The sequence below is a fragment of the Motacilla alba genome, chromosome 4A (genome assembly GCF_015832195.1).
Source record: "Motacilla alba alba isolate MOTALB_02 chromosome 4A, Motacilla_alba_V1.0_pri, whole genome shotgun sequence".
Taxonomy (NCBI): domain Eukaryota; kingdom Metazoa; phylum Chordata; class Aves; order Passeriformes; family Motacillidae; genus Motacilla; species Motacilla alba.
Window position 1 is genome coordinate 17,080,060 of NC_052045.1, and position 17,492 is coordinate 17,097,551.

The 17,492-nt window shown below is 50.3% G+C and overlaps 1 protein-coding gene across 1 annotated transcript; it reads left to right on the forward strand.

Moving 5' to 3' along the window:
- The first annotated feature begins 2,631 nt into the window (after positions 1-2,631).
- LOC119694979 (transcription factor SOX-3-like) lies at positions 2,632-4,675 on the forward strand. Its single transcript, XM_038122708.1, has one exon. It carries the CDS (start codon positions 2,982-2,984, stop codon positions 3,936-3,938), a length of 957 nt encoding a protein of 318 aa, XP_037978636.1. The 5' UTR covers positions 2,632-2,981; the 3' UTR covers positions 3,939-4,675.
- Positions 4,676-17,492: the final 12,817 nt, after the last annotated feature.

The window sequence follows — 17,492 nt, forward strand, 5'->3', positions numbered from 1 at the left end:
CTCAAAGCGCACTGCAGGTAACTTTGGGGACAGCAGCTGCCGCAGCGGGCTCGCCTCGCTCCTCCCGCTCCCCCCGCCGCCTCACCGGCGTTGGCAGGACAGGGACAAGGAAGGACAGAGCGACAGCCGTCGCAGGTGCGGGGTGGCCGCTGGAAGGGGCTGCTGGTGGTGACCGGCGAGCGGCGACAGCCCCGGGCAGCGGCGTGCCGGGGGGCTCAGCCGGGTCCCGGGGACAGCCCCGAGGGAAGGCGGCTCCGGGCTCCCCTCTCCGCTCCCCAAATCCCGGCCGAGCGTTTGCGCGCACAGCGCCGAGGAGGGGGATTGGAGCACAGGGTCCTGCTCGCCCCTTCTGGAAATAGCAATCCGCCGGATTTTGAAGTTTCCCTCGGAACATGTGCGGCGTGGGGAGCCAAGCGCAGCGGGAGCGTTACAGGGACCTGTGAAGTCTGAAATCCATCAGTCTGTACTTATATTTTTATTCAGTCAGGTTCAGTTCTTTTACAAGATTAGCGTTCAAGAGAAATGTATTGGCTTGAAATAATGTGGACTTTAAAAGTGTTGAAGAGCTTGGCTTTTAGAAGAAAAAAAATCTCTAATTTGAGACTCAGGCAGTTCAGAGACGAATTGAAAGACAAAGTAAGAGTCAGAAACTTAACGCTGTAATATTTATTTAAGCATTGACGGATATAATATTCTGGGGGATTTCAGCACGTCCTCTAATTCTCCATTCAGCCCAATTTTTCGTTGCATGCCAGCGTATCCAGTCCCTCCAACAAACGCGCATATATAGAAATATCAAAGTGTTGTCAGGATATATATCAGTCCGATTTCCTGCCAGCCTGGCAGGTCTTAAACCTCGACCGGAGGACCCAAAAAATATTGAGGGTTAGAAGTTAATTACGACTGGCTGGAGCTTTCCCAATATATTGCAAAAGTTACACCCGGACCACTCCCGCCTGGAACAACCCTCCCGCTGTCACCCTGTCCCCTCGGGCTGCCAAATTTTGACTTTGTTCAATACACCAGCAGCAAACCAAGTAAAAACCACAGTGCCAACTACACCATAGCCGGTCGCAAGCGGCATTTACTTCCCCTTCGACGCTGTTCAACCGATAATTTTGTCAAAAAAGAAATCCGTACGAAACGAGCGAGACCTTCAACTGCTAGATCCCAGCAGCGCTCAGATCGGCTCGCTTCAACCCCCCTTGAACAGCTAGATCCCAGCAGCGCTCAGATCGGCTCGCTTCAACCCCCTTGAACAGCTAGATCCCAGCAGCGCTCTGATGGGCTCGCTTCAACCCCCTCCTCGCCACCGCGCTGTTTCCAGGGTCCCTCCAGCGCCCGTGCGGTCCCCGCTCCCGCAGGAAGCGCCGTGCGGGCTGCAGCAGGGCCGGGAGCTCCTCATCCCCGCCCTGCCCCGGAGGTTTCCTCTTCCCCGTTCCGATTACTGTCCTTACACTCGCGGTCTTGTCTTTGGGGTGCCCTCGGTGCCCGCCAAGCCGGGGAGCTGCGGCGGCAGCATCGCTCCTCGCCGGGCCTCCCAGGACGGGACGGGAGGCTCAGACACGTCCGCACCTCCAGGCCCCTGACCCTCCCCGGCGCCCCACACGCCCCTGGGGCTGTTCGCTCACAGCCACAGCGGCGATGCTGCCCGCATCCTCCGGCAGCGAGGCTTTCCCCGAGCAGCCTGCGGCTCGCTCTGCCTCTCCTGCCCCAGCGCTGCCCGGCCCGGAGAGCCGCCCGGCTGCTCCAGACAGAGCTGGAGCGGGGGCTGCGGGAGGATGAGGAGGCGCAGGGATGGGGCAGGGCAGGGCAGGCAGGGCAGGGCAGCGCAGCCCGCCCCGGCCCCGGCGGAGAGCGCTGTGCCCGCGGTGCTCTCAGCGAGCTGCCGGCCCGCTCCATGCAGGTGCGGTGTCCGTGCCTCTGGCGGAGGAAGGGAAGGAGGGGTAAAGGGAGGGGAGGGACGGACAGGGAAGCCGGTGATTGACAGCTCAAGTGGGCGCCGCTCCACGCACATATCCGCAGCCAAAGTTTTCTTTCACACGGAGAGAACTTTCTGTTGCCATGAAACTCGGGGGATTCACAAGCGCCGTCCCCTCTACCCCCCCCCCCCTCTTTTGGGGCAGCTGAGTGGAAAAGCTCAAGTGGCAGCGGGGTGGGTGTAGGTGGGGATGGCCGGGAATGCCCGGCCGGCAGCCACCCATCCCGGCAGCCCCTCTCCCACCGACAGCCGTGCCCGATCCGAGCGCGGCAATGTAGATTCTCCCCCAGGCGACAGCTCAGGAGTGGAAGAGTTTATCCCGTCCATCCTTCCCCCGCCCCTTTATCCGCTCCGGGTCTGCGTCCGTGCAGTGCGGGCTCCCTCGGTCTGCGGGCAGCCTCTCCGAGCTTGGCCCGGGACCGTGCATCAGCCCGGCAGCCCCAAACCCCTTTGTGCCCGGCAGCCGCGCAGCTCCCGCTCTCAGCGCAGCGCTCCGCCCCGCTCCTCCTCCCCGCGGCCCCGAGGGCACCCCCCGGCCCGGCCGCAGCTGCGGGAGCCGCTCAGCCGCGGGGGCAGGTGCGGGCCCGGGGGCTGCGGGACGCGGCGGGAGGGGCCCGGCGGCCGCGGCATCCCCGGGCCCGGCTCCTCCGCCCGCCCCCGGCCGGTCCGTGCCCGGCGTGGGGCTGCCGGGAACCGCTCGCTGATTGGCCGCCGCCCCCTCATTTATAGCCCGTCAATCACGGACCCCCGCGATCCCTGCGCGCATCTCCCGCTGCCGCCCGCGGGAGCCGCTCCGCACAGCTCCGGCACCTCGGGGAGCGGCGCTTCTGCCAGGCACCGAAACTTCCTCCTTCTCTCGTGGCAGCCGCCCAGACAGGTTCTTTCTTTTTTTTTTTTTTTTTAATTTTGTTTTGTTTGTTTCTTTTTTTTTTTTTAACTTCCTCTCCGCGCTCGGTGCCGCCTGCCCGCCGCCCTGGCGCACCTTTTACCGGCCCCGGCCATGTACAGCATGCTGGAGACGGAGATCAAGGCGCCGCAGCCCACGCCGGGCAGCACCGGGGGCAACCCCGCTCCGGGGAGCACCGGCAAAGGCGGCGGAGGCGGCGGGGCCGGCAACGGAGCGGGAGCGGGCTCGGACCAGGACCGGGTGAAGCGGCCCATGAACGCCTTCATGGTGTGGTCCCGCGGGCAGCGGCGGAAGATGGCCCAGGAGAACCCCAAGATGCACAACTCGGAGATCAGCAAGCGCCTCGGCGCCGACTGGAAGCTGCTGAGCGACGCCGAGAAGCGGCCCTTCATCGACGAGGCCAAGCGGCTGCGGGCCGTGCACATGAAGGAGTATCCGGATTACAAATACCGGCCCCGGAGGAAGACCAAGACCTTGCTGAAGAAGGACAAATACTCGCTGCCCGGTAACCTGCTGGCCCCGGGCGGGGGCAACGCGGTGAGCAGCCCCGTCGGGGTGGGGCAGAGGATTGACACTTATGCCCACATGAACGGCTGGACCAACGGGGCTTACTCGCTGATGCAAGACCAGCTGGGCTACGGCCAGCACCCGGGCATGAACAGCCCGCAGCTGCAGCAGATGCACCGCTACGACATGACGGGCCTGCAGTACAGCCCCATGATGTCCACGGCCCAGACCTACATGAACGCCGCCTCCACCTACAGCATGTCCCCCCCCGCCTACGGCCAGCAGCCCTCCACGGCCATGAGCCTGGGCTCCATGGGCTCCGTGGTGAAATCCGAGCCCAGCTCGCCGCCTCCGGCCATCACTTCCCACTCGCAGAGGGCCTGCCTGGGAGACCTGCGGGATATGATCAGCATGTACCTGCCCCCCGGCGGGGATGCCACAGACCCTTCGGCGCTGCAGGGCAGCAGGTTACACAGCGTGCACCAGCACTACCAGAGTGCCGGGACTGCCGTGAATGGTACCGTACCGCTAACTCACATATAAACTTGGCTGCTCCGGACGGCTCCCCGTCCTAATCCCTAACCCTACCACCGCTCCCTGACTACACCGGGACGTACGGCAGTGTTGCTCGGCTTAGCGAACTTAATACTAACTCTGGAGAAATTTTAAAAAGGAAATCCGTTAGTTGTGTCCTTTTTTTTCCCTTTTTTTTTTTTTTTTTTACTTTTTTTTTTTTGTACAAGAAATAATATTTGAACAAGTTGTTATTTTAATAGAGCACAACTCCTGCCTCCTAGAAGCCGCTGTGAAGTTTTCAAACCACGGCAACTCCTTTCCTGGTTTCGGCTAGGTTGGGCACTGTTTTATTCGCTTAAAAGTTTTTTAAAAAATCTTGCATCTTCCAGTTTGATTTCTAGCGTTGCAATGACATAAACAAAAACCGCGGGCTTTTGTTTTTAAACTCGGTTGTTCACTCAATCGCTGTGGTTTATTTAGTGTTTTGTTACCGACCCTCGCTTGGTTTCCATCCGCAATCTGTAGCTTCCACGACTTTTTAATTTTGAGGTTTTATTCCTTGAAAAGGGGGAGGTGGGAGAGAGCAGAGCTGTGCGGGTCGCAAACGCGTTTCTTTTATTTATAGTTGTATGTCTTGGTTTTTCTTAAGCTGTAAACTTATGTAAATGGGTTTGTGAATTTTACTGTGAAACATGTTTTGACATATCGGATAAAAACGTTTTAGTTTTGTTACCGGATTCCTTCCAAAAAAAAAAAAAAAAAAAGTCACCGAAATACTCCTCCCCTGTTCCTAGTCCTCGTTTGCTTCCTTCTTCCAAACGAAGAGAGATCAATAAATTTTCTATCAGGCACGTCGGCGGTGTCCGGGCGGTTTGTGCGGATCCCCCGCGGCTGCGGGGAGCGGAGCGGGGCCGGGCCGAGCCCCTCCCGCGGCAGCAGCGCCCGCTCCGCTCCGCTCCGCTCCGGCAGCTGCCGCCGCTCCTCGGCTGCGCTTCTCTGCCTGCCCAGCCGGGCTGCGATTCGGGGGGCGGGAGAGGGAGAACGCGCTCCTTGGGTTTGCTTTTCTTTTCCAGCGAAGCGGGAGCCGGGCCGCGGGAGCGCCGCTGCCGGGGCTGCCGCTCTGCGAGCCGCGGCCACTTGTTGCCTCTCCGCCCGGCTGCCTTCCTTCTCTCTGCCGATGAGGAGCGAAGGGGATTACGGCTCCGCCTCGGCTTGTTGTGGTTTTTATTTCCTTCTCTCTTTTTTTTTTTTTTTTTTTTTTTTTTTGTCGGGAGGATTTGCCTGGATACGCCAGGTCATTTAAAATATTTACAAAGGTAAAACCCGTTGGGGAACTCTTAATTAGACTGCATTAAAAATGAATGGTTACAGGAGTCCCCAGAGGAAATCAATAATTCAATCGTTTCAGTATGTTTGACGAGTGCTTGGAGTCTGGACAACTTTTCTTTCCTTTCCCTGCCCTTTTTATATTTTTTAGTGTATTTTTTGGGGGGGATGTGCGTTTCTCGTGGCTGCGCTGCGGGGCAGCCCCCCGCAGTCCCGGCCGAGCTGAGCATCCCTTCTCCCTCCCCCCGAGCCCCGTTCCCGCCGGGTCCCCACGTGTGTCCCCGGCTCCCGGGCAGGGCCGTGGCTCCGAGCTCGCCGCTCCGCAGCGCATCCCCGCTTCGAGCTTCGCCTGCTCCCGCTGCCCCTCCGCTGCTCGCCTTGGGACGGGGGAAGAGGGACCGCGAAGGCGCTGCTGGGGTTTGGGTACGGGGACCTGCCCTGTCACCCCTTACCGACAGCGGTTTCGGGGACGCTTTGTGCCCCTTGGCTGTCCGGGGCGCTCGCATCCGCGCTCCTTCCCCGCCGCCTCCCTGCCGGCCCGCAGCGGGGCTGCCCCGGCAGCGGCTCCTGCCTTCTCCGCCGAACACGGCCGGGCTCGGGCAGGGCTTTCCTCGGGCTCTGCCGAGGGGCGAGGATGCTCTGCAAACCTCCCCCAGAGCCCCGTTCGCTGGCGGTGCCCTGCTCCTGCCCCCGGGGAAGGGACAGCTCCCGGAGCAGGTCCCACGGCGGAGCAGCCCCGGGCAGGGCGGCACAGCCCGGGCACCACCGCTGCCCCCGGGACGGGCTGGGGGTCACCCGCTGAGGGAGAAGCCAGCGTGTTTCACACCCACAGGTCCATTCTTCCGTAAGATTTCTGGTGAAATCTAGCAAACCCGTGGCGCTGCTTCTGCCTGTTCGTGCTGCTGCCCTTCAGGCGCGAGCAGGAGAGGATAGGAGCTGGTACCATGGCCTGCTAGTCCTTGAGGAGAAGCAGGTCCATGAATAACCTGGGGCTCTGAGAGAGGGTGGTAGCATCAGTGGGGTTAGTAGAGTACAGGACATAGGCAGGGCAGCAGTAGGACCCATTTCATCTCAGCTGGAGTCAAACTCTTCCCCGGTGCTCTCCAGAACTGGCAGTGTCAGGACAGCTCTCCGTGGGGAAGAGTAAAATTCCCATTCCCTGGAACAATTCTCCCTCCACCTTCCCAGGCACGTGTGCCAGGTGCGGGTCTGATAAGAGCCGGGGCTCCTGAGCAGGTGAGCAGCTGCCAGCACTCGAATTGTACTTGGTGTCTTCAGAGTCAAACTGCAGCTGCATCCTTACAAATAGTTGTTCTTTACATCTGAGTTTTGTGGAAGGGGATTCTCTGCTATGAAAGGGGAGAAACTCTGTTTTTTCAGAGTTTGTAGTGTTTTTAAGCTCAAGATACCCTTGTTTGGCCTAAGTCAGGGCTGAAGGAGGGTTTGTGAGCAAGTTCCTGAGGGGTCACAGAGAAATGTCTCTGTACAAATGTCTCTGCCTTGCTCCCTCTGGAAGCTCCCATCAGTGTTTTGGCTTAGGGCTGTTTTTCCTGATTTACTGGTTTTGAGATGTCCAGGTAAAATTCCCAATGGAGTTCTCAGCTTCCTGGGGCTAAACTTTATCCCAAAGCTCATAAGCTGTGGTCAGAGCTTGTGGGCAGGGTTCTGGACAGGCCCATGGAACCCAGCCTTGTACATTAACTATAAATACAGATACAGCCTCTTCTTCCATCAGCAGGAGTGTTTTTAATTAGAGAGCCAGCAGCATAGAGGGAGACATTGCCCAAAAGACAACTTTTTTTTTTTTTTTTTTTTTCCTCAAAGAGCAGTTGCATCCTTTGCTTAAGCCCAGGAGATTTTCCTCCTGAACAAATGCAGAAATATGTTCTCTTTAGATCTGATGAGGGTTTGTTTTACTTGTGCTGAACTCCATTTTTAAATGTGCAGGGTATCTGGCCCTTGACATCCCTCCTGCATGCCTGCAGGCATTAAATCCAAATGCCTTTTTAGCACTTCCCAGGCAGGATTTCCTTCCCCTGCTGGTGTGGGAGAGCTCAGAATGGAGCCATGAACATCCACAGGTAAAGTTCCAAACTAAGAAGTGCTGGGCTGTTGCATGTGCACCCTCAGCAGCAGCTCTTTGCACAGTTAAAACAACTCCAGCCTTAACCTACAACATCCAGGATAAATGCAAGTGCACCCTTTATCTTTAGAGTGACAGAGCACTCACTGGCTCTGAAGAGGTTAATGCTGGCATTAAAGTGTAATGACAATATCTAGGCTTTTGTTTTAGCCTGTTTTTGAGGGGAAGATAACACTTGGTGCTGTTAGTTTGTCAAAACTCTGCATTGGGTTACATTTTCATGTTTCCTTCCTATGCCAAAGAACTTCAGAGTTAATTTATTGCAAAAAAGTTGGTAAGTTAAAATAGTTAAAGTTTAAAATTTGAAACAGTGAGTAAAGTATAATAATTAGCAGAGGAAATTGATTGTGGGCATTTTAAGAATATTTTAAGAATATATGTTAAACTGCATGCTTTGGTATTTCTGCTATTTCTTTGCTACAAGAAGAGATGAAGACTAAATTCAGGAAAAGCATTAGCATAGACACTTTGTGAAAACATTCATAAATTATCTTTTTAGCTGTCCCATATCAAACATGAGACTAAGAAAGGAACATTAATGTTCTCAGGAACATTATTGGGAAGATAGGAACTTGTCTGGCTATCCTCCAGGGCTAGGGGAAAGGATGATCTCTCAGGAATGAGCGCACCTGAAATCTGGAGCTGGGTGATGCCCAGGGCTGGAATGTTCCTGCTATTCTCAGTGCCTGCAGAAGTGAGAAGCTTGATATGGCTTCTTTTCCACTCACACAGACCCTGATCCCAGACTTCCTACAGTCATACACAGTTCATTCACATGCTGCAGATTCGGATTATTTCTATGGTAAATTCCATCACTAAATTCTGACAAAACACTGAAGTAACAAAGAGAGAAAATATGAATCAATTTCTTTTATGATTTCTCAAGGAAGGTGTGGATAGCCATCATTTCAGATGTGTTTGCACGGGGTAATTCAGTGGTTCATTCAGACTTCCAGAATAGTTATCCGCATACTTCCCTATGACAACTTTTAATTGATGCCACTGGATGAAGCAATCAGTGAAACACAGTGACTTTTTCCCAACAGAATGTCCTCAGGATGAGGAATTAATTACTCTTTGCTGCAAATACCATCCACAGCCAACTGCTTTGTGTTGCTAGTCAAGGAAACAGGATTTTAGGTTTGCTTCTTCCAAAGGCATCCTGAGAAGCTCAGTACCCCTATCAAACCTCAGTCTTCCAGTTTCTAAAATATCTCTACCTCCTTAGTGCAGAAGGGGAGATTGCAAAGCACGTGAGCAAACATAAGAGAGAGCGAGAGAACAGGGAGAGGTCACAGCACATCCACAAAAAGATGTATTTATACCTTCTCCATGATGAAAAAAATAATTGTGTACCACAGTGTTGTGCTCAGGATGCTCCTCTTTATTGCTGTCGCTAAGCTCAACTATAATATATTTATATTTATTCAGGAATACATCAAATTAAGACTAATCAGAGCGTGGTTTGGCCTGGTTTGAAAATATTTGTGCTGACATCAGTGAAGTCTCTGATTCAAGTCCACATGAGGGACGAGTTATGGGGTTTTAACACATCCTGTGGATCTTGTGGAAAAATCTGCCCTTTTTTCCATGCTTTGGCCATCCCATGCTGGGGGATTGGTGCAAACCCCCCTCGGCTGATAGGCTGAGGTGTGAAACACAAACTCCTGCATAAACCAGGCTGCCTCCAAAGAAATGCAAAGCGAGCCGGGCTCTCAGAGCCCCCATCCCCGTGTGGATATTCCGTGTGGATATTCCACGTGCACCCAGGGCTCAGAGAGCTAGGCATCCCTGGGGAACAGCTCAGGAATAAGAGGGGAATTAAAGGACGTTCAAAACTTGTGAGCTGCTGTCATTTATCTCTTCTGCAGCTTCTGATTGAGATTCTGGCCTCGGTGAGCTTTTCCCTTTGTCTCTGTGGAGAATATTATGCATCTTTTCTATGCAGGCCATAGGAAATAGTAGAGCAGTGATTGCACCGAGCCTTCAGGATTTCCCCTTTGTACAAGACTCAGCTCATTCATTTCATGCATCATTCACAGCTTGCTGTGCTGATTTCAAAAATTCTATACATCCACTCAAAGGGGAGAGACACAAAGGGGAGAGACAGAACAGGGTGCTGGACGTGCCTTAGGTGCAGGTAACGACTGCTCCCGATTCCATTTGCAGGGGAAGAGATCTTGAAAGTCAATGGGAACTTTGCCCATTCAGAGTTCAGGATAAGACACTTGGCATTGATTTCATTTTCATTGTACTGTGCTGCCAAGGCAGAGAAGCTTCTCTTCCACAAGGTTAAGGAAAGATATTTTAATCCAAGTAATTCTTTTCTCTCTCTTTTATTTTTCCCTCCCCCTCCCTTTTTTTTTTTCCCTTTCAATTCACTGGGCAGTTTTGCTTTTACAGCCTGTAAACAGCAAGTGTCATAGTAGGAATTCCTTTTAAAAAAGCAAGTTATATTTTCATAATTAAGCAAAAACTTCCTTTCCTTTAAACCCGAGTCTGTTAAACAGGTGAACATTTGTGAAACAGGTGTGAATTTTTTATGAGCATACCAGAGCTGGGAGAGTAACTGAAGTGTCATGGCCCTAAAGTTAGAGGAAGTAAAGGAGCTGAATATACAGACTGGCAAACATTTGCACCAAGGTGCTTCTGTGCAGTTTTCCAGGCATTCAGCAGGGCTGTGAGAGTGGCTGCAGGAAGGATTAGAACACACTGCCTGTGTTCTCTGTCCTAAGAACCACTGAAGTTTCCCTGACTTGGATGATGTTGTGCAGAGCATGGGATATTGTAATAAACTTTTTTAAAACTACCAAAGTAAGGAGATCAACTCCTTGAAAGTACTTTGCTTCCTTCTGCAATAACTCTTCTGCTCTTCTCTCTGGATTTCAGACCTTACTTGCATCAGTTCTAGCCAAGAACAAATGCTTTGATTGGAAAGTCTTGAGTGAACAGGGAGGAATAACTTTGGATTAATTGTTAAAAGCAAGAAGGAATCTTTGGGTGTTCTTTTGTTTAGGCAGCAGTAAATCAAAAAGATTTATTGAAGAGTTTCAGCTGTGGTGGCATGGGCAGATCTGGAGGTTCTGGAGGAGGGAACAGGACTGTTTTGGCCTCTAGCACAGGGCTGTCCATCTGTGCCCTGGAGTTATTTTGATTTGTGACTGACAGGCCAGTTCATGACAGGACAAGGCTTGTGAGCCGCACAGAGAAGCACAGAGCTGCCAGAATCTGGCACATCCTCTGGACTTCCTGTTACATGAAACTTTTCCCACAATGGTTTCCTTTTCAATTATTCAAGAGAGGACTAGAATTTAGGCCAGCCTAAACAGAACTGAACAAGTACTTGATGAGGTTTTGCAGTCCTGTGCTTGGGCTGGGGCTCTACTTGGCTTCACCTCCCTCCTCCATCCTGCCAAGGTTCAGCAGCTGGCTGTGACCACAACCTCCACACCCAGGGAGCACTGACCATTCAGTCCTATCTTTTTTGAGGTGAAATCATTTTCACTGGACTGTCACAATGCCAGCCTGGTGAAAGAGCCCAGGGTACGTTTTGATGCACAAGCTCAAGAAAGCTCATTTCTCCTCACACTGAGGTTTCACCCCTTCTTTCCAAGCAGAACTAATTACCTCTAGCTTCCATCAAACTAGAATTTCTCACAGCTTCACGCCAGAATTTTGTTGTTGCTGACAAGGTATGAGAATATTGCCAGAGTCGGGTGCTGTACCTTGCTCAGGTAGGACTGCAAGGAAAGGGAGGAGGAATAAAGAGAAATACTCTCCAGGAGTGAGGTTACAAAGGCACTGCAGACCTTTGGTGCCTGGTCTGCTTCCTCTTCATGCAAAGTAGGCAGAAGTGCAGCAAATGTGCTTTTGTCTGTATCCATTTATGGGCACACATGGTCAAGTGAAGCCAGAGATTCTGTACGAGGGTGGGAGCAGGGGAAGGACAATGTGATGCTGAAACAAGCACAAATTAACTGTCTCTAAAGTGCTGTGTGGTCACAGCCCCAAATTCTCTGCTGCATTTGTGACAAGGCTGAATGTGGTCCTTGGATGAGAAGCAGCCCATGGGGTCACCTCCTTGGTGGGTTTCCAAAATGTGATGCCTGAGCTCGTTGTCAATCCACAGGAGAGCTCCCAGAACTGCTCCTAATAAAACCACTATCAGCCATAGGTTTTGAGGCTGGCTTGCCCACAGAACGACTGGGGAGAATAAAAGCAAGCAGAACAGACCTTTATTGTCAGGGAGATAAACAAGTCATAAAAAGGCAGGGTTCTAAGCAGAGGCCTGAGCAGCTCAGGTGTGAGGGAGAGGATTTGGGTTCACCTTGCCCTCTTAATGAGCAAAACCCCACTTGCAAATGGGGGGTAGGTGACTCCAATAAACTGCAGCACAGCATTTGTTACAAAGATAACCCTCGAGCACTTTAAGGCTGGGATTTTTCCAGGGGAGCAAGTCTGGTTTTCCTCAGCTTCTGATGCTCTGGGTGTGATTTTGATGATCACATTCATCTATCTAAGCAGGTTTACCCACAGTTAGTGCCTGCCTTAATTCCAGCCCAAAGGGAAGTGTGGGAAAGCAAATAGTGACCCCCAGCATGGGAGGTGAGTGAAAGCTGTGCCTCTGTGAGAGGCATTGTTCAGCTAAACTGAGACCCTCTGCTCCCCTTTGAAGCCAGCTCATGTCTGCACTGGTGCATGTGGAAGGGGGGACTAGAGACAGGGCAGCAACTTGAAATCAGGCTTTTATGGTTTAATCACAAATATTGGCTTGCTGCAGGCACGGGAATCACAGGTGTAGAAAATGGCATTGTGACAAAAAACACCAAGGGGGTTTTTCTGAGTTCACTTAGTGAAGGGGCAAGATGTAAAAAAGGAGAATGATACAGCTGATGGAGATGGAAGGGGAAAGTCCGAAGGTAATGGGAAGAAAGGAGTTTATCACCTTGAAACATGTATGTTTCACTTTTGAGGATTTCTTAAAACTGTGAAGGAAACAATGCAATGTTATTTTGTATTTAAAATAATCTCCATTTTCTGTGTCTTATTGTTACTTTTTCAACATGCACAATGTGGCCAGAATCTTATCCTTACCTTGAAGTGTGAGCACAGCAGAAAAAGCAGTTGTGGCTAATGAATGAGCAGGAACAATAGAGATCTACTGGCATTCGTCCCTAAAATCTCTGTGTGAAGGGGAGGATGGATGGGGGAGCTTTGAGAGGGAGCTAGCCCAGATCTGCTGAATTTCGATGAGGATTTTTCTAGTTTGTCTCCCATTCTGGTTGGCTGCATTATTATTTATCTCATCACTCAAATTGTGGTAGGTGCTGCTTGCCTTGGAGTATGAATAACAAAGCTGTTGGGCTCGGTAGAGTTCACTTATGCAGCAGAAGAGAATAATTCTCTCCTCTCCAAGAACTGCTGGGTGAAATTTGATAATCTTGGCTGTGCCTTGGTTTAGGGTAAAGGATCATAGTGGTGCCCTCTGACCTTAAAGTACAGAAGTATTTAAAAATACCCCGGTGCAGTCAATGAATTCCTGCTACACTCCCTTGTGTCCCTGCAGTAACTTTTCCTGAATATAGGGTACAAAAACTAGTTTAATAATTGTTGGATCAAGTAATAGAGAAAAGAAATGTATACCATCAGGTCTCCATGTTATCCCACAACTGGGGCTGCCGTGGCCTCACTATTCAATAGCATTGTTCACTGTTAAACTGAGTCCGAAGAGGGAATTCAGTAATAGCTTTCAGGTAAAATTTGACTAATCCTAAAATAACACATTTTCACCTGTGACACCTGTCTGAACAAGTTCTCCTTCCCTGGGCCCAGTGAAGCCATCTTCAGGCTGGAGGATTTGTAGGATCAGCTGTTAAGTGTTTGACAGCATTTCTATTTCAGTGCCCTTAAGTACCCTCAACATTTAGAGGCTCCTGAGGTAAGAGGGAAAGAGAAAACTCCCTGGTGCTGAGGGCTCTGGTGACTGAGTATTGCAAGGACTAGCTGGGGTCACTTCAGAGCCAGCAGGCAGCAAAAGTGGTTTTATCGTGAAAATTTAGACCGTCTAGAAATGCCCAGGCCCATCTGAGATCACTGGGACCTGTGGGTTTGTGTCCTTGCTGGCAGGTGGAGAAGGTGGCAGATTTCACAGCCCATGAACCGTTTGTCATTTGCTCTTAGGGGATCTCCCAAATGTCCCGGCTGTGGCAGAGGCACTGTGCAGATGTACGGGATAGATCTGTGCTTTTTAATGAAGGAAATTACTCTGGGAAAGGGAAGGTGAGCAGGATGTTGATGCAGTTTTCCCAGGTGTGTGTCTGGACCAGCTTGTCACCCACAGAGAGCAGGTGGAGAAAATTGAGACCTCCGTTAAAAGAAAGAAAAAGTCACTCAAGAGGCCTAAAAGACATTGTCAAGAAACATTTAAAGAGGTGGGTACAAAGGTGGGTGTATGAAGGACTGTGGGATGACCACTGAAGGGAGTCAGAAGTCTGCATAATACCTGAAGGGTGCAAAAAGAAAAACTTGCTCTGCTGGGTGGTGGTTTGTGACACAACCAGGAAAAATGGGAGGATTTAATGTCAGTGAAATAAAAGGCAGATGTGCAATGATCTCTCCAGGAGTTTTCAGATGTTTAAGCAGGACTGGATAAAACACCTGTGAGCTGTAGAGGAGAATCCGGTGTTGGAAGAAGGGGAATCAGTGCTTCATGGCTGTCCTTCATGTTCATTTGTAAAATAATTTATTTTCTGTGACTGAAACATCCTTGATCTGGTGTGTTCCTCAATGCCTTGTAAGTCTGGCAGTGCTACACTAGGAGAGAATTTGTAGTTTGATGATGATTCTTAATTTTGGGTGGCTTTTTTCCCCCTGTGAGATCTCCAAACACTTTGCAAAGGAATCAGTGCAACCCAGTTACATAAGGAGAAAGGTCCAGGGGCCCCCAGCCAGGCAGGGCCAGAGCCAGGGGTGATCCCTCACCTCAGAGTGATGCTCTGCCCACTCTTTGGAATGGAATTTCCCAAATGGGCCCTGTCTGCAGCATTTCCTTGTGCTGATGGTGGAGCTCCAGCAGCCCTGGAGGGAATTCCTCCCAATTTTCCCCTTACACCCCTGCTAAGGGTTCCTGGCCTTAGAAAGGGAAGAGTTTCTGTGCCAGCTCCTGGGTCACTGCATCCTGGCTTAAAGAAATCATGGTTTCACAGAATCTGGGCTACTTCTGCTAGAGGGCTGGCAATGCTCCTGTCTCACGAGGCTTTGTCACTCTGGCAGGGGACAGTAAACAGTCATGGACGTGTTTTCCATTTTTCCCAGTGCAGACTGTCACAGCTTATCCAGGGAGAGTTAAACTTAATTTAAAGATGCTTTTCCTGCCCCCAGTAAACAACCACACCTAGCTATTTGGCTTAATTTCACTAAAAATAAAACCTCTACGAAGTTTGTCATACTCTTCATTAAACAGAAAAGGCAATTTATGTGTTTTGTAGTAAAGTATACCGAGGACAAGGAGAGAGAATGGGAATTAAAGTCTATCAGTGTTCCCTCAAAAATTTCTGCATGATGGGGGTTTGCTCAAAGTTCATTTTGTTTCAAATCCATTCTGTGGTGGGGTAACTTGTAGCTGAGTTTGCTGCTGGTTTGATGCATCCGTTGAATCTACTAGCAGCTGCAAAATTCCAGGAGCCTGGCCTTTTCATGATTCAGTGACCATGTAATTGGCCATGGGATTTATTCAGCCTTTTCATTCTGTGACCCTTCCCTACAGCATCCTACCAAACCCCTCCTGGTTAAATTCTGTGCCTTTCAGTTGTGCACTCTGACAGAACGGCTCACAGTTTCAAACCCATTTTCCCTGCATTTACAGCGAGATAAAATATCATATTAATGGCTGCCTGCTTGCTGGCATCGCTGCTGAAGCCGGGAGTCAGCAAAGTGACTTTAAAATATACTGAACCGGGCCTTTGAGAGCTCAGGGCACTGGATTTGCTCTCTGTGCTTTGGAGTCAATCGGATATTTCTGCAACGGAGAGGGGCACAGAGAGACAAACAGCCAAGCGCCTCCTCAGCGTCCATCCCGAAAAACTCTTAAACTTTGTGAAAAACTGATTGAATCAGTTAGCAGCACTATTTGGGGAGTTTCAACCATTACCCCAGCTGCCTCCTCTTTATCCGCCCTCTGGCTGGGAGCTGTGGGTGTGGGAGGAATGCAGGATTGGGTGCTTATCTCCCCATCCTGGCCCGAGATCCGAGCTGCTTTGGAGAGGGGATTTGCCTGGAAAAGGCTGCCAGGGGAAGGTCAGCTGCTGCACTGGTAGACGTTGGTGGGGAATAGAGATTCCGTGTTGTTTAGATTTGTCCTAAGCCCGGGTGGTGGAACTGAAGTGCGATATTCGGCTTAATTTCACTAAAAATAAAACCTCTACCAAGTTTCATGTGTAGTAAAGTAGAAACATCTACGGAGTTTTTCATACTTTTAATTAAACAGGAAAGGCAGTTGATGTGTTTTATGTGTAGTAAAGTATACTGAAGACAAGGAAAGATAATGGGAATTAAATTCTATCCGTGCTGCCTCGAAAATTTCTGCATATTTTCACATGCACGGTGTTTAGTAAGACAGCTGTACCTGGGTGACAGCTGGGAGCCTACCCAGAGGTTATCACTTGTTGCTTCTGGCGCTACTGGTGAAGATTTAGATCTCTGTTATATATTTTGGCATGGAAAAACTAGTTCTACAAAGGTGTGGCTGAAATCAAAATTTACTGTAGGTTTCACTTGCAAGGGCCGCCGGTGTGGCAGGATTAGAGCTGCAGTGTCACCCAGGGCAACTCTGCAAAATCACCAACAGCACCTCTTACATCTGAGAATCACAGCAGCAGGTTGTTTCAGGAGAGAAGGGGCAAAGGGTGCCTTAAAATATTTCGTTATTAAAAATTTAGGTTGAAAAAAATCTTGTTGAAGTGAGGGTTTTTTCCTTAAACTAATTTTTTTCTTTTCCAGAGCAGTAAAGCTGTGCTATACCAGCTGACTGATATTTGGAGGGGGTAAAAATTGTTTTTGCCGCATATTCGGATAAAAAAGCCTTGCCAGTGTCACAGTGAGCAATGAGAGCTACGTGGTGGGGGAATGAAGAGTGGCAAGAGAGAGATTTGCTTTTTGTTGTGGAAGAAAATTGAGACCACAGCTTTTTTTTTTTTTTTTTTTAATTTTCTTTCTTTCTTTTTTCCTTTTTTTTTTTTTTTTTTTTTTTTTTTTTCCCTTTTCAAACAATTTCTCAATCCTATAATAGCTCTGGACATCCTGGTTCATGGCACAGGAAAGCTCAGCTGCACTATGAGGTTGGCTCCGAACAGAACTCATGAAATACAGCTGGATTTCACCCCTTTGGGGGAATTTTCTGCATTTTTGAGGTAAAATGGCAACTCCCAGCAAAGGCTCAAGGCTGAGGTTATCAGTGCATGGAGCTCGGGGATGCCAGAGTGCCCCAGCGGTGGCGGGGCAGGGGGTGGCATCCTGCATCAGATCATCATCTGCATTCAGATCTTAACAGCTCTGCCTGCCCGCTCGCATTCCAGCCGGGAACGACCCCAAAGTGCCAGGAACGACCCCAAAGTGCCGGGCAGATTGGATCATCCCTGTCCCCCCGGTGCCCAGGGTCCTTGCAGTGCTTCAGCATACCTGGGCAACGATCAGAGATCCCCGGGGATTAGAAACGGGTGATTTCGCAGAGAATTACAGATCACGCAGTCAGAAACTCAGAGCTCGATGCATAGAAGGTGACTTAGATTAGGACTTCACGGAACAACTTCTGATAAATTTCATTTTATTAATTTTTTTTATTTTTTGGGTGTGGCTTTTTTTTTTTTGTTTGTTTGTTTTGTTTTGTTTTTGCTTTCTTGTCCCCCCCCCCCCCCTTCCCCCCGGAATATAGTAATTCTATTGCTTTTCCTAAGTGGTTTTGTTTGTTTGTTTGTTTTGGTTTGTTTTGTTTTTCCTTGAGAACTGGGCAACTCATTGAAGCACCCCAGAGCTGATCTATGTAATTCAAAAGTTCATCTTTAAAAATCTTTACCTCCAACCACAAGGCTGAACTGGAGCAGCATTGTTTATGATGT

Coding starts and splice junctions, on each gene's coding strand:
- LOC119694979 (XM_038122708.1), top strand. CDS start 2,982: ATGTACAGCATGCTGGAGACGGAGATCAAGGCGCCGCAGCCCACGCCG.